Below are 16,618 nucleotides of genomic sequence, written 5' to 3'. Positions count from 1 at the left end.
TCAGGTATGCATTTCTGGCAAGAATATATAAGAGATGATGTTTTGTCCTCAGTGAATCCTATCAGTAGTATGAACTAGTTTGCATCCATATTGATGGTGGTAGGGATGATTTTTGTGCCACAGATATCCTTTGTGTTTCCACATCAGAAATTTCATAATTTTTTCCTTTGTAAATGGTTTGTGGGGAGATCACTGAAACTATACAAATATTCTGTTTCTAAGTAAACATCAGTCACAAGTTTTACCATTCATTGCTGATTTTCTAGATTAAACCATTTGTTCCATATTTATTAGCTGGCATTGGACTATTAGGTAAAAATTTCCCCCTCTTCATCCCTTCCTTCCCAATAGGACTTATAAATTTTTATATTACACATGGGGGTACTATCAATAACTATGATTTTTTATTTCCACTACCAAATTTTCCCAGATTTGGCTAATGTAAGTTTCTTCAATATGGCTCCTCTATCCTTTTGCCTGGATCCTCTAGTTTTGAAATACTTTATAGCAGGCGTCCCCAAACTACGGCCCGCGGGCCACATGCGGGCCCCAGAGGCCATTTATCCGGTCCCCCGCCGCACTTCCGGAAGGGGCACCTCTTTCATTGGTGGTCAGTGAGAGGAGCACTGAATGTGGTGGCCCTCCAATGGTCTGAGGGACAGTGAACTGGCCCCCTGTGTAAAAAGTTTGGGGACCCCTGCTTTATAGGGTGGGTGATGGAACTACTTTATATTCTGACAGGGAGGTAGGTTTTAAGGAGCATTTTAAAAATCTCAACAAAACGTACACTTAAAATACATGTATATATTTATATTAATACTCTAGCTAATAGTGATTTCTGCAAAGTTATGGACAAGCAATTCTTAAACTACCTTAAGTAAATTTATTGATGATAATGGAAAATAAGTTACTTATTGTTAGAAAAAGGAGATAAAAACAAGCAAAAGGAAAAAAATCAAAATAAACTCTGGGTTTTAAGCAGAGATATATAGATATTACAAGATAAACATGGACGTGTGTGTGTGTGTGTGTGTGTGTGTGTATGTGCGTATGTATACATCCACTCACACATATTTTCTAGCTCTCTTTCTGAGAGGCCCTAACAGCAATGAGTAGAGCAATGAAAACAAAAGGCAGCCAGATCTGGGTTTCTAAATAGTACTATCCTCCAAAGCCAAGAAGGCTAACTACAGGTTTGGGATGAAAAAGTATAATCTTCCCTTTAGTTTCAAAAGAAAAATAGCCCTGGTCGGATAGCTCAGTTGGCTGGAGCATCATCTCAATACACAAGGGTTATGGGTTCGATCCCCAGTCATGGAACATACAGGAACAGATCAATGTTTCTGTCTCTCTCTCTCTCCCTTCCCCTCTCTCTAAAATCAATAAATAATTTAAAAAAATAATTCCATAATTAAATACACTGAACTGTATACTTAAAAATGGTTAAGATGGTAAATTTTGATGTTAACTGTATTTTATTCCCAAAAAATACTGTGAACACTATAGTAAAAGCACTATTTTCCCAAAAAGTATGAGAAATACATCAATCAACTAACTTGAATAAATAAGAAAACCAGTAGTGCCTGAGGTAGATTTCTTGCCATGTTCCTCAATCTATTAATTTTAAAAAGGTAGTTCTGAGGCCTTTATGTCATCCATACCAACACTTAAAATAAATAAAACAATACATAGTCCAAGTCTTGGATAAACTTGAATTCAAGCACAATTCACTGAATACTTACAATGCAGGCTGCTGAATAAGATGTAATCTTTGCCTTCTGTAGGATTTTAAAATCCAGTAGTCTTTATAAAATATAGGACACAGAATTCATGATAATGTAGATGATTCAGTTTAGGAAAGAGAAAACAAAAACTGTTTGAAGATGTCAACCTGACTTTAGCACCATAAAATGGAAAAGAGGTTTAGTTTTTTAGTGACCTGGCTTTGAAATGTTTCATCAAGAATTCAAGCTCTTTTGTCAATAGTTTAAATGAAATCCGAAGACATGATCATCTACATGAGATACTAGTGTGACAATGAGTCCCTTCAGTATAAGCTATTTTCTAGTAAGGTCATCTCAGAACAAGGTAAAAGAGAGCCGTATTCTGGATTCTCCTAATGCTTAAAAAAAAAGTTTCAGATTTTTCTCAAGTTACATCAATTAGCTAGCTTTCTTGGAAAAAGTAAAAAATTATTCATTAAGTACACTCATAAAGTAAAAACATTAATGTCTTCTAAACTATTTCTTACTTGAATAAAACTATCTTTCATTTTTTCTCTTTCCCGCCAGTCAAGGGGACAGAATACAAATGTTCAAAGATCACAGAATATGAGTGTTCAAAGATTACTAATGGTCCCGGCCAGTTGGCTCAGTGGATAGAGTGTCGGACCAGCATGTGGATGTTCTGGGTTCAACTTCTGGTCAGGGCACACAGGAGAAGCAATCATCTGCTTTTCCACCCTCCCCCTTCTCTGTCTCTTCTCCTCCTGCAGCCATGACTTGACTGGTTTGAATGCATTGGTCCTGGGCACTGGGGATGGCTTTGTGGAGCCACCACCTCAGGCACTAAAAATAGCTTGGTTGCAACGATGGCCCCAGATGGGCAGAACATTGGCCCCAGGTGGAGGTTGCTGGGTGGGTCCTGACTGGGGCACATGTGGGAGTCTGTCTCTCTATCTCCCATCCTCTCATTTGGAAAATAAAATATATTGCTCACAAAAATTAGGGGATATTTCAGAACAAATATGAAGCTGTAAGATATCCTCTAATTTATGTGAGCAGTGCAAATAAATTTTCTGGTAGAAGTGGTAAAAGAAATTACCAAATTTGGAACATGTTATGTATGACTGTATCATGTTTCAAATTCTCTCAAGGATCAAAAATTTTTTAACTAGATAGAAATATATCAAACTTGGTAGATAATTCTGATGCTAATTAATAAAATATTTAAAAAGTAATAAATAGTAAGGCCCTGACTGTTCAGCTCAGTTGGTTAGAACATCATACCAAAACCACAAGGTTTTGGGGTTTGATCCCCAGCCAGGGAACATCTGGGAAGCAACCAATAAATGCACAACTAAGTGGAACAACAAATGAATACATTTTCCTCTCTCTCAAATCAATAAAATTTCTAAAAAGTCATAATAATGAAACTCCTTGAGTGTTCAAAAGCCTACTACATTTAAAGTTGAAACTGAAGCACATCAAAAAACAATTCAGCATTCTTTAAAGTTCTTACCACAATCATTTCTGAAGGCTCTAATACAAGACAATCACATCCTCTTTTTCCTCCAAACTGCTTACCAAAACTATAAAAACAGAAAAACAATTTCTTTAGCAAAGGTTATAAAAAAATATATCAATATAGGAAAAAAAACAACCCCCCTCAAAAAAACCCAACATGTTAACCAAGAAATTCTGATCCCATCATTTTTATTAATAAGATTTCCTTAAAAACAAAACACATATAACTTATTTCAATACAGTTTTGTGTGAAAATTCTTTTAAAATTTCTGCCTTTAGTCTCTAAAACTGATTATAAAAGACTCCTACCTAGTCCTGGCCAAGTGGCTCAGCTGGTTGGAGCACTGTCCTGAAGCACAGAGGTTACCAGTTCGATTCCCCAGTAGGGAACATACAAGAACAGATTAATGTTCCTGTCTCTGTCTCTCTCTCGCCAAAATCAATAAAAAAAAAAAACAAACCTCACTCTTGCCTAATGTCAAATTTTTCATCTGTATAATTTATGTACTGAATAAAAGTAAAAACACAACAAAGACTAAAACTACAATTATGTAACACTGTATAAAAGTAAATTATTATAGTATTTTGAGAGCAGTATTAGATAACAGCTAACAACTTTAAAAACATTTACAATTGAATATAAAAAGAAATGTAGGAAGAAAGAGAGGTGATTCATTTAAAAATAGTGTTGGAGCCACTGCCTAGCTCTTTGGAAAAAACTAGAACTGGATTAGTACTAAAAGGAAGTGTATTTTTCTATTTTTCATCTGGGAGAAAACGTTCTAAGCAAACCAAAAAAGCAAGCATTTATAAAGGAAGAGATTGATGTTTTCATTAAAAAAATAAATTTTAGAACGGTAGGGGGAATAAAAAAAATACTTGCTAATTATACGATACAAAAGGTTAACATTCTTAATATACAAAGTGCACTTAAAAATTATAAAAGCCATCTAAAATTAAGTAGTGGGCAATTATACTATGTATAAAATTTATTCCAAAAACAACAAAATAAAAATAACCTCTATTAATAATGCAAACAAAATTTAAAACACCAAAAAATGAACTTAATAAATACAGAAGACATTTATAAAAAAAGAGACAATTTTACTGATGAACTGGAATAGGGCTTGAATGAAACAAGTCAATTCTCCACAAAGCATAAGTTTATATACACATATTAATTTATAACAAAATTCTAATCAAAATCCAAATGAAATTACTTTTGAATATAACAAAAAACCCACTTGTTTTTCTTTAGCAGAACTGTATTATTTTGTGCTTCCCCAATCTTTTATATCATCTAATACATAAAACAAAAACAAACTTGTAAGTTTGTTTTCATACAAAATGGAATAACAGGTTCTAGATTTATTCTCCCACCTGAATAAATAAAATATATAAACAGTTTTAAGGCACTAAAAATCAGATAGAACAGGGTTATGCTCCCTAAGAGAATTAAAAAAAAAACAAAAAAACAAAAAAAAAACTAAGATGGCCCCTACAATAAATACTGTATCCCATTTTACTGCTTTTAGGCAATCTCTAGACCACAATGCAAAGAAAAGCCTAAGAGAGCCTGGCAATCTCAATGAATTGAAGAGACAGAGATACTTTTGGGGTATAAGTGAAGGGAGAAATATTAAAATTTATAAAGCAGAGAACAGAAAAGAAGGGAGCAGGAGAGAGAAAGAGAGAGAGGGCGAGAGAGAGAAAGTGAGACAGAAAACCAGAATGCAGAATATGTATGACAATGCACGTGTGAGTGCACATACGTGCTCTGGTGACATTCAGAAAAGTTCCCTTGAGTCTTTGGGTGACAACTATGAATATATGAGAACTAAAGGCCAGAATACAAAGATGAAAATACACTCAGCACAGTAGGGCCCTCAGAAATTTATTTCCTTAGTAATGTGATAAATTAGTCTTACAATAAAGAAATGCCCTGGCCAGATAGCTCAGTTGGCTAGAGCTTTGTCCCAATACAGAAAACTGTGGGATTCCATCCCTAGGTCAGGGCACATACAAGGAACAGATTGATGTTTCTGTCTCTTTCTTTCTCTTCCTTTGTATCTAAAATCAATTAAAAAAAAAAAAAACCCAACAGCTTAATTTTCGAAAATGTTAAATAAAAAGAAGAAACACTGGTTTTGCCCAAACAAATATAAAAGATTCAACACGATCAAATGGATTCCAATTAGCCAAACTGCATGTCAGAAGAAAACCTAATACTATCCTAAAGAAATACAGCAAAAAGGCCCTGGCCAGTTGGCTTAGTGGTAGAGCATCGGCCTGGCGTGCAGGAGTCCTGGGTTCGATTCCCAGCCAGGGCACACAGGAGAAGCACCCATCTGCTTCTCCACCCCTCCCCCTCTCCTTCCTCTCTGTCTCTCTCTTCCCTTCCTGCAGCGAGGCTCCATTGGAGCAAAGATGGCCCGGGCACTGAGGATGGCTCTGTGGCCTTTGCCTCAGGTGCTAGAATGGCTCTGGTTGCAACAGAGCAACGCCCCAGATGGGCAGAGCATTGCCCCTTGGTGGGCATGTCGTGTGGATCCCGGTTGGGAGCATGTGGGAGTCTGTCTGCTTCCCCGTTTCCAACTTCAGAAAAATACAAAAAAAAAAAAAAAAAAAAAAAAAAGGAAAATAAATAAATAAATAAAAGAAATACAGCAAAAGCTGAAACCCTGGCAAGGTAAAATGCGCAATATCCAATATACAGTAAAACAAAACAAAACAAAAGGCATGCAAAGAAACAGGAAAGGCCCTGGTCAGTTAGCGCTGTGGTCAAGCCCTGCATGTGGATATCCCAGATTCAGTTCCTGGTCAGAGTACACAGGAGAAGCAACCATCTGATTCTCCATTCCTCCTTCTCTTCCTTCTCTCTCTCTTTTCCTCCTGCAGCCATAGCTTGCTTGGAGCAAGTTGGCCCCAGGCACTGAGGATGGCTTCATGGCTTCGCCTAAAGCACTAAAATAGCTCAGATGCCAAGCAATGGAGCAACAATCCCAAATGGGCAGAGTATTGCCCTGTAGGGGTCTTGCCCGGTGGATCTCCAGTGGAAGCTCATGCAGGAGTCTCTCTGCCTCCTAGTTCTCACTCAAGAAAAAAAAAAAAAAAAGAGAGAGAAAAGGAAAAAGAAAAATATCATCCATAACCAAGAGAAAAACCAATCAATAAAAACAGACCCAGAACTGTTAGCAGTGAAGGAATAAATAGACAAGAACATAAAAATAGCTACTTCTAAGTATGTTCCATATGTTGAAAAAAGTAGAGATAAGTATAAACAAGACAGAAGATACAAAAAAAAAGGCCCAGTGAATTCTATCACATCCCAGATGCATTTACATAATGATTGATTGTCGCATTTTTTTGTGTGTTGTTAAAACTGTATGTAGCTTCAGACAGTATCAACTTCATATACCCAATATAAAGTTTCCTCTCAATTTTTCACCTATCAGTTTTAGTATCCAATTTTAATCAATGCCTAGGTCTAAAACATTATTAGAGCTATTGAAATAGGTATTTTTCAATTCTATCATTCCTACTGAATTTATCAGCTAAAGCACTGATATAAAGAAATATACTCCTGCATCAACTATTTGAGTTCTTAGAATAATAGTTTATACAAAAAAAGGCAGGATAAATGCTTCAACTACAGTATAGATGACGTGATTATATATAAAGCAAACTCTATGAATTTTATTTTTAAAAAAGCTACCAGAGCCTGACCAGGTGGTGGCACAGTGGATAGAGCGTTGGAGTGGGATGCGGAGGACACAGGTTCGAGACCCTGAGGTTGCCAGCTTGAGCACGGGCTCATCTGGTTTGAGCAAAGCTCACCAGTTTTGACCCAAGGTTGCTCGCTGGCTTGAGCAAGGGGTTACTCGGTCTGCTGTAGCCCCACGGTCAAGGCACATATGAGAAAGCAATCAATGAAAGGTATCACAATGAAAAACTAATGATTGATGCTTCTCATCTCTCTCTGTTCCTGTCTGTCTGTCCCTATCTATCCCTCTCTGACTGTAAAAAAAAAAAAAAAAAAAAGCTACCAGATATAAATGAATTTAGCAAGGTTGAAGGATACAGGTTTTAAATAAAAACATATAATATTTAAGAAATCAAGTTATCAAAATATGTATAAGACCCCACAAAACTATAAACTAACAAACTACAAAATACTGCAGAGAAATTAAAGATGATCCAGTAAAATGGAATATATCTTGTTTATGGGAATAAACTACAATTTCTTTTAGTTCTAATCTAATTTTAGTTTGTTCCAAAGATGTAGTCAGTAGCTCCAACACTATTATTTTTAAATAAAAAAGCTGGCTTGGGGAAATGATATAATAATTCCAAAATTTATATAAAAATGTAAGAAACTTTTAAAATAGCTAAAACAATTTTGGAAATGGCATGGCATGATATCAACTTATAGATCAATGAAAGAAGATAGAACAAAATCAGACCCACATATACATGGTTCAATTGATTTTTGACAAAAGTGTCACGGAAATTCAAAGGTGAAATGGTATTCTTTTATAAATGGTGATAAAACAAGTAGATATCAAAACAGAAAAAAATGAAAGAACTTAATATAACACCATAAACAAAAAATTAGAAATGGATCAGAGATATAAAAAAATGGAAATTATACAATTCTAACAGCAATAAAATCTTTGTATATACCCTCAATGACAGGAAGTTTCCCTCTGTATATCTAGTAGGTTCAAAAGATTTTATCATAAACAAGTTTTAATTTTGTCAATTTTTGTGTTTACTGAAAATATGTGGTTTTTGTCCATTATTTTATAGCAGAGTATATTGTATTAATTGATTTGTGGATGTTAAACTTCACTGCATTTCTAGAATAACAATTTGTGTCCAATACTTTCAAGTTTGCACAGAATGTATAATAATATTGCTCAAACGTTTGAAAACATTTGGCAGTAATGCCATTGGGGCCTAGACATTTCTTTGTGGGAATATAATTATTAATTTCTTTACCTTTTATAAGTATATTCAAAGTTTCTATTTCTTTTTGAGTCCATTTACGGTATTATGTCTATAATATTTGCCCACCTATTGATGTAAATTGCCTCATAAAATTATTTATTTTTAAAGATGTTTGTTTATTGATTTTAGAGAGAGGAGAGCAAGAAAGAGGGTGGGAGGAAGAGAGGAAAACATTAACTCAAGTTGTTTCTTGTATGTGCCTTGACCAGGTAAGCCCAGGGTTTCAAACAAGCGACCTCAGCATTTCAGGTCAGTGCTTTATCTACTGTGCTACCCACAGGTCAGGCATAAAATTCTTTAACAATACAGCGGACCCTTGAACTGCACAGGTCCACTTATAAACAGACTTTTTTTTCACTGTAAATGTATTTTCTCTTCCTTCTGTTTTTCATATATATATATATTTAAGCAGGGCAAAGAAAGGGATTTTAAATACTATCTAGGAACAGAGAAACAGAGAGATGAGAAGCATTAATTCTTCATTGAGGAACCTAGGTTGTTCATTGATTGCTTTCTCATACATGCCTTGATTGGGAGGCTCCAGCCGACCCAGTGACCTCTTGCTCAAGCCAGCGACCTTGGGCTTCAAGCCAGTGATCCTTGGGCTCAAGCCAGCAACCATTGGGTAATGTCTATGATCCCAGGCTCAAGTCAGCGACCCCATGCTCAAGCCTGATGAGCTTGTGCTTAAGCCAGCAACCTTGGGATTTTGAACCTGGGTCCTCTGGGTACCAGGCCGATGCTCTATCCACTGTGCCATCGCCTGGTCAGGCTATAACTTTTTTTTTAAGAGAGAGAAAGGGAGAAAGAAAGACAGGGAGAGCGATGAAAAGCATCAACTCATGTTTGAGGCACTTTAGTTGGTCGCTGATAGCGTCTCATACTTGCCTTGACCTTGACGAGAGGCAGAGGATGACATTCTCAGGCCGAGCCAGCAACCTTGGGCTTCAAGCCAGAGACCTTGGGGCTCAAGCCAGCAACCATAGGATCATTTTGATGGCCCCATGCTCAGGCTGGTGAGCTTGCACTCAAGCCAAATGAGCCTGTGCTCAAGCTGGCAACCTTGGGATTTCAAATTTGGGATTTCAAATTTGGGATCCAAGCATCCCAGGTTCACATTATCCACTGCGTTTCCACCTATCAAGCTATCACATTTTCTTTTCTCTATTTTATTGTAAGACCACCGTATATAATACATATAATATACAAGTATGTGTTGACTGTTTTACATTATTAGTAAGGCTTTTAGTCAACGGTAGATATTAGTAGTTAAGTTTTTACACGGCTTTTCAACTCCACAAGGAGGGAGGGGGTCATTACCCTAAACCCTTAAATTGTTCAAGGGTCACTTGTACTTTTAATTTCTTTAGGACAGTAATATCCTCTTTTTCATGCCATATTTTGGTAAGCTGTATCTTTTTTTTTTATAATGGTCAGTCTCAAGGTTTATCATTCTGTTCATCTTTCAAAGAACCAACATTTCTTTTCAATGATTTCTCTCTATTGGTTTTCCGGTTTGCATTTCATTAATTTCCACTTGAACTTTACTTCTGTTTGTTGCCTTGAATTTATTTTGCTATTCTTACTAAGACAGAAACTTAAGATGACTAAATTAAGACCATTATTCTTTTATCATAAATTTCCCTCTAAAATGCTTTGAGTCCTAAAGTTTGATGTGTGCTCACTTTCATTAATTTCAAAACATTTTCTTTTTTTTTTTTTTTTACTTTTTTTTTTTTAAATAATTTTATTTTTTTAATGGGGTGACATCAATAAATCAGGATACATATATTCAAAGATAACAAGTCCAGGTTATCTTGTCGTTCAATTATGTTGCATACCCACCACCCAAAGTCAGATTGTCCTCTGTCACCTTCTATCTTGTTTTCTTTGTGCCCCTCCCCACCCCCTATCCCTCTCCCATTCCCCCCTCCCCCCCGTAACCACCACACTCTTATAAATGTCTTAGTTTCACTATTATGTCCCACCTATGTATGGAATAATACAGTTCCTGTTTTTTTCTGATTTACTTATTTCGCTTCGTATCATGTTATCAAGATCCCACCATTTTGCTGTAAATGTTCTGATGTCATCATTTCTTATGGCTGAGTAGTATTCCATAGTGTATATGTGCCACATCTTCTTTATCCAGTCATCTATTGATGGGCTTTTTGGTTGTTTCCATGTCCTGGCCACTGTGAACAATGCTGCAATAAACATGGGGTTGCATGTGTCTTTACGTATCAATGTTTCTGAGTTTCAAAACATTTTCTAATTCTGTTGTCAACTCTTCCTTGACCAATGGGTCATTAACAAATGTATTGTTTAAGTTTCCATATTTCATTCCAGTATTGATTTATAGTTTAATTCCAACATACTTTAGTTGGAGGACAAATGGAATGGTTTCAATCCTTTTAAGTTTATTGAGACTTGTTCTTTAGCCTAGTATATGCCCTAGAACAGTGGTCCCCAACCGTTTTTGGGCCACGGACCGGTTTAATGTCAGAAAATATTATCACGGACGGATAAATGTATCACGTGACAGAGACAAGCATCAAGAGTAAGTCTTAGACGGATGTAACAGAGGGAATCTGGTCATTTTTAAAAAATGAAACATCGTTCAGACTTAAATATAAATAAAATGGAAATAATGTAAGTTATTTATTCTTTCTCTGTGGACCGGTACCGGTCCGCGGCCCAGGGGTTTGGGACTACTGTTTTAGAATACAGAATGATCTATATGTCTGAAAAAAAATTATGTGTCAAATCAAAGTGGTTGATAGTACTTTCCAAGCTTTATCTTTCACTGGGGAACAATTTTTTTTTTTCCATTTTCTGTTGCATGAGGTTTTAGAACTGTTTCTATATACTTCTGCATCGCTGATTCCAAATCTGATATTCGTTTTTTGGTGCATGCTCTAGTTCTTATGCAATTTTAATTTCTTTTTGTTACAGTTAATGGCATGTATTGGTTTTTAAATTGGAGTTAAAGGGCAACGACTCTTGGATTGAACATAACCACAAGGAAATTAATGTTTTACAAGCATCACTTTTACATAATTGTAGTTGTTTTTAAATGTAAAAAATTATCTGATAAAAACACCCTCTTATTTTGTCTTAAGATTGAATCATGGCTTCTTCAAGTAGGTGTAAATGTAAGAATAGTCCTGACATCTTCTGTTATATATGTGGCTGTTACACACTTCAACGTCAAAGGCGGAATATTTCATCATTTGTGACATGTGCATATTTTGCCTATTTTCAAGTTCCCCTTGGTGATCAAGACAAGAATTGGGCTCCTCATACTGTGTCATAATTGTGAGGAAATACTTCATGACTGGACAAAAGGAAAACGCAAAGGAATGCCTTTTGGTATTCCCACGGTTGGGCATGAGCCTAAGGACCATAGCAGTGACTGTTATTTCTGTCTAATCCATACAAAGGGCATTGGCAAGAAAAAATGGCATATGATCCTGATATTCCTTCAGCAATACGACCTATCCCACACTCTGAGACACTCCCGGTTCTAGTTTTCAATGGTTTTACTTCCTCTAAGGACGAAGAAAGTGAACACGGTGATCAAGTGTATTTTGATAAGACGCATGAGGAAATGGTTGTAGAATCAATCTGAAGGGTCTTCTTCTTCTGATGCCAAACAGTCATTAATCCCTCAGCAGTTTAGTCTACCCAAATTGAATGACTTAGTAAGAATGACATAAAAATTGTCCTCGACTTTCTGATGTACGAGGAGCATAACTGGATCATTTGTGTGGATCTTAAAATGGTAAATTTCCTGCTAGGACAACAGAGAGTTTCAAGAAGTATCCTTGCTTTCTGTGTTTGTGGGACAGCCGAGCTCAGGAGAAACACTGGACACAGAAGGAGTGGCTGAAACGTGAAGCTCTGGAAGTAGGGATGCAAAATATTGTAAATGAACCTGTAGTTAATCGAGACGGGATCATTTTTACCCACTTCACATCAAACCTGGCTTAATGAAGCAGTTTCTTCAGGCTCTGAATAGAGAAAGTGAATGCTACCAACATAATTATTTCTGCTTTTCCTGCCTTGTCTTTCGAGAAGATAAAAGAAGGTATATTCGATGGACCTCAAATTCGAACCCTCGTACGTGACAAAGAATTTGCCAGGAAGATAAGGAGGAGAAAGCAGCATGGCAGTCTTTTGTGGCAGTTACAAAGAACTTCCTTGGCAACAAAAAAGCAGAAAACAATGAACTTCTGGTTCACAGGATGCTGTTGGCTTTCCACAACATTGGATGTAACATGAGCATTAAGATTCACTTCCTGAACAAGTCACCTTGATAAGTTTCCCGAAAATCTTGGAGCTGTTAGTGATGAGCAGACTACTGCTGGAGCATCATACGAGATTGTCCTCAACAAGTACACAAACACAAGAGCTAAAAACGCAAATTTTTGCCTGAATAGAATTTAAATAAGTTTTGCGCAAGTTTTATGATTAAAATAAGTTTTAATATGTTCTATTCAAAATTGTAGACAAATTCTGATGCAATCATATCTTTTAGTGTATTTACAGCATTATATAAATTATTATATTTTCACAAAGATGATGCCCAAGAAGACATTCTACTTCATTATGTTAAACTAAAAATGTTGAAAATTTTACAATAAGATGAAAACCTAAAATCTTGAATTGCAAAAAGAACTGTAGCTTACAGAGGAAAACTAATGTCAGATTTGAGATCAGCATACTCAAATTAGGTAGAACAAGTGTTTTTGTGGATGCAACAAAAATTTTGTTCTATTTTTCAGTCTAATAGTTCTGTCAAATATTGAGTGTACAGTCTTAAAATCTCCAGCTGAATTTCTACTGCTCCTTTCAATTTATTGTCTTTACTTCTCATATTTTGTGGCTCTATTATTAAAAGCATATACAATAAAACTGTCATGAGTTCCTAAAAGAATGATCCTTTTAGCACTGTGAAATTTTGCTCTTACTCTCTAGCAATATTTCCTGTTTTGCAGTCTGGTTTGAGTGATATTGGTAAGACAACAGCTCTAGTTTTCTTATGAATACAATTTGCCTAGTATATATCCTCTTCCATCCATTTACTTTCAACATTTTGTGCTTAAAGCTAAACTATTTCCTGTAAACAGCATATGTTTAAATCTTGGATTGTCACAGAGGCTGATAATGTCTATCTTTTGATCAAAATATCTAGACCACAAACTTGTGAAATTATTGATGAGGCTGGATTATGTCTGCCATTTTCCTATTTATTTTATAAATACCTCATCTTTTTTGTTCCTCTGTTCTCCTTTATTGCCATCATTTCTGTTAAATGTCTTTAGTGTACCATTTTATTTCCTTGATGCCTTTTAAATGTGATTGTTTTGTTATATTAATAGTTATCTAGAGATAACAATATGCATTATGAATAAAGCAAGGCTGTCCACTCTCACTACTTCAAACCACACAGAACTGGAGATTCTAGCTGCTATAATAAAGCAAGAAAAGATGTTAAAGGCATATAGATGGGAAGGAAGATATAAAGCAGTCTTTGCCAAGACAACTGATCCTATATGTCAGGCATCCCCAGCTACGGCCCACGGGCCACATGTGGCCCCCTGATGCCATTTATCCGGCCCCGCTGCACTTCCGGAAGGGGCACCTCTTTCATTGGTGGTGAGAGGAGCACTGTATGTGGCGGCACCGCAAAGCGCAGCGTTGCTCACGTACAGTACTATTTCCGGTGACGCCGGACGCACGCGTCACGGCTCCGGAAGCGCGTCATATCACTTGTTATGCTAGCAGTGACAAATAAAGAACCGGACATTGACCATCTCATTAGCCAAAAGCAGGCCCATAGTTCCCATTGAAATACTGGTCAGTTTGTTGATTTAAATTTACTTGTTCTTTATTTTAAATACTGTATTTGTTCCCTTTTTTTTTACTTTAAAATAAGATATGTGCAGTGTGCATAGGGATTTATTCATAGTTTTTTTTTATATTCCGGCCCTCCAACAGTCTGAGGGACAGTGAATTGGCCCCCTGTGTAAAAAGTTTGGGGACTGCTATATGTAGAACTCTAAGGACATACAAACTAAACTACTAGAACTTAGAGCAGGGGTCGGGAACCTATGGCTTGCGAGCCAGATGTGGCTCTTTTGATAGCTACATCTGGCTCACAGACAAATCTTTAATAAAAAAAATGTTAAAAATAGAAAACATTCTCATGTATTACAATCCATTCATTTCCTACCACTCATGTTCATGGTTGTGGGTGGCTGGAGCCAATCACAGCTGTCCTCCGGGACAACACCATTTGGATAATGAGTAACGTACACAGGTCGTTTTATGGCTCTCATGGAATTACATTTTAAAATATGTGGCATTTATGGCTCTCTCAGCCAAAAAGGTTCCCGATCCCTAACTTAGAGTATGTCCAAGTCACAGGATATAAGATCAAAATATAAAAACCAATTGTGCCTGACCTGTGGCGGCACAGTAGATAAAGCATCAACTGAGGTCGCCAGTTCAAAGCACATGCAAGAAGCAACTACAAGCTGATGTTTCCAACTCCTCTCCTCTCCCCTCCCCTCCCCTCCGCTCCCCTCCCCTCCCCTTCCCCCCTCCCCTCCCCTCCCCTCTCCTTTCTCCTTTCCTTTCCTTTCCTTTCCTTTCCTTTCCTTTCCTTCCTTTCTTTCCTTCCTTCCTTCTTTCCTTTCTGTCCTTTCTCTCTTTCTTTCTCTTTCTTTCTTTCTCTCTCTCTCTTTCTCTCTCTCTCTCTTTCTTTCTTTCTTTCTTTCTCTAGAATCAACAAATAATATCTAAAACAGAAATTTCCTCAACTTAATAAAGACTATGTACACAAAACAGCTGATCCTAGCAGGTTGGCTCAGCAGTACAGTGTCAGCCCGGTTTATGGAAGTCCCGGGTTTGATACCTGGTCAGGGCACACAGGAGAAGCGCCCATCTGCTTCTCCACTTCTCCCCACTCCCTCCTGAAGCCACAGCCGGAATGAGAAAGTTGGCCCCAGGCACTGAGGATGGCTCCATGGCTTCGCCTTAGGCACTAAAATAGCTCAGTTGCCAAGCAACAGAGCAGCATCCCCAGATGGGCAGAACATCAGCCCCAGACAGGGGTTGTTAGGGTGGATCCAAGTTGGGGCACATGTAGGAGTCTATCTGCCTCCCTGCCTCTCACTTGATAAAAGATTTTTTTAAAATAGCTAATATCATACTTACAATGGTGAGAAACTCAATGCTTTACCACTAAAATCAGGAACTAAGAAATGTCCCCTCTCTGTCAATTACTACTTTTCAAGATCATACTGGAAGTCCCGCTGACACAATAAAATAAGAAAATAAAAGGTATACATACTGAGAAGGAAGACATAAAACTGTCTAGGTGACATGATCATCTTTGTAGAAAATCTGAAAAAACTGACCAAACAGATTCCTGGAACTAATAAGTGATTTAGCAAGGTTACAGAACACAAAGTTAACACATAAGTTAATTGCATCCAATATACCAGCAACAAACAAGGGGAATTTGAAATTAAAACTATAATGTCAGTTACAGTAGCATCCAAAAAAAAAAAAAAAAAAGATAGTATGGTAAAACTCCAACAAAATATGTATAAGATCTATATGAGGAAAATTACAAAACTCTGATGAAAACTATCAAAGCAGAACTAAGGGCCCTGGCCGGTTGGCTCAGTGGTAGAGCGTCGGCCTGGCGTGCAGAAGTCCCGGGTTCGATTCCTGTCCAGGGCACACAGGAGAGGCGCCCATCTGCTTCTCCACCCTTCCCCCTCTCCTTCCTCTCTGTCTCTCTCTTCCCCTCCCGCAGCCAAGGCTCCATTGGAGCAAAAGATGGCCCGGGTGCTGGGGATGGCTCCTTGGCCTCTGCCCCAGGTGCTAGAGTGGCTCTGGTCGCGACAGAGCAATGCCCCAGATGGGCAGAGCATCGCCCCCTGGTGGGCGTGCCGGGTGGATCCCGGTCGGGCGCATGTGGGAGTCTGTCTGACTGCCTGCCCGGTTTCCAGCTTCAGAAAAGTACAAAAAAAAAAAAAAAGGCAGAACTAAGTAAATGAAGACAATCCATGTTCATTGATAGTAACAATGTTATGAAATGTCAGTTCCCAACGATTTAGAGACTCAATGCAATCCCAAATGACCGGAAAGTTAGTTGTTTTGTGGATACTGAGAAACTTATCAAGTTTCCATAGAGAGGCAAAAGGCCTAGCATAGCTAACAACACTGAAGGAAAAAAAGAGGATTTGACACTATCCAATTTCAAACTTACCACAAAGCTACAGTAATCAAGACAGTGTGGTATTAGTGAAAGAATAAACAAATTCGTCTATGGAGCAGAATAGAGA

At 37.4% G+C, this 16,618-nt stretch overlaps 1 protein-coding gene across 8 annotated transcripts in view; it reads right to left on the bottom strand.

The window, feature by feature from the left end:
* RAPGEF6 (Rap guanine nucleotide exchange factor 6) overlaps positions 1-16,618 on the bottom strand; it is a 228,159-nt gene that overhangs the window by 178,548 nt on the left and 32,993 nt on the right. For all 8 annotated transcript variants that reach the window (XM_066343384.1, XM_066343389.1, XM_066343387.1 and 5 more), the window contains one exon: positions 3,241-3,310. In XM_066343384.1, coding sequence (XP_066199481.1) covers positions 3,241-3,310 — 70 coding nt within the window. The remainder of the gene's footprint in view (positions 1-3,240; positions 3,311-16,618) is intronic.

Source organism: Saccopteryx leptura, chromosome 6 (assembly GCF_036850995.1).
Source record: "Saccopteryx leptura isolate mSacLep1 chromosome 6, mSacLep1_pri_phased_curated, whole genome shotgun sequence".
NCBI classification, from domain to species: Eukaryota; Metazoa; Chordata; class Mammalia; order Chiroptera; family Emballonuridae; genus Saccopteryx; species Saccopteryx leptura.
This window is presented reverse-complemented; position numbering and strand designations above follow the sequence as displayed.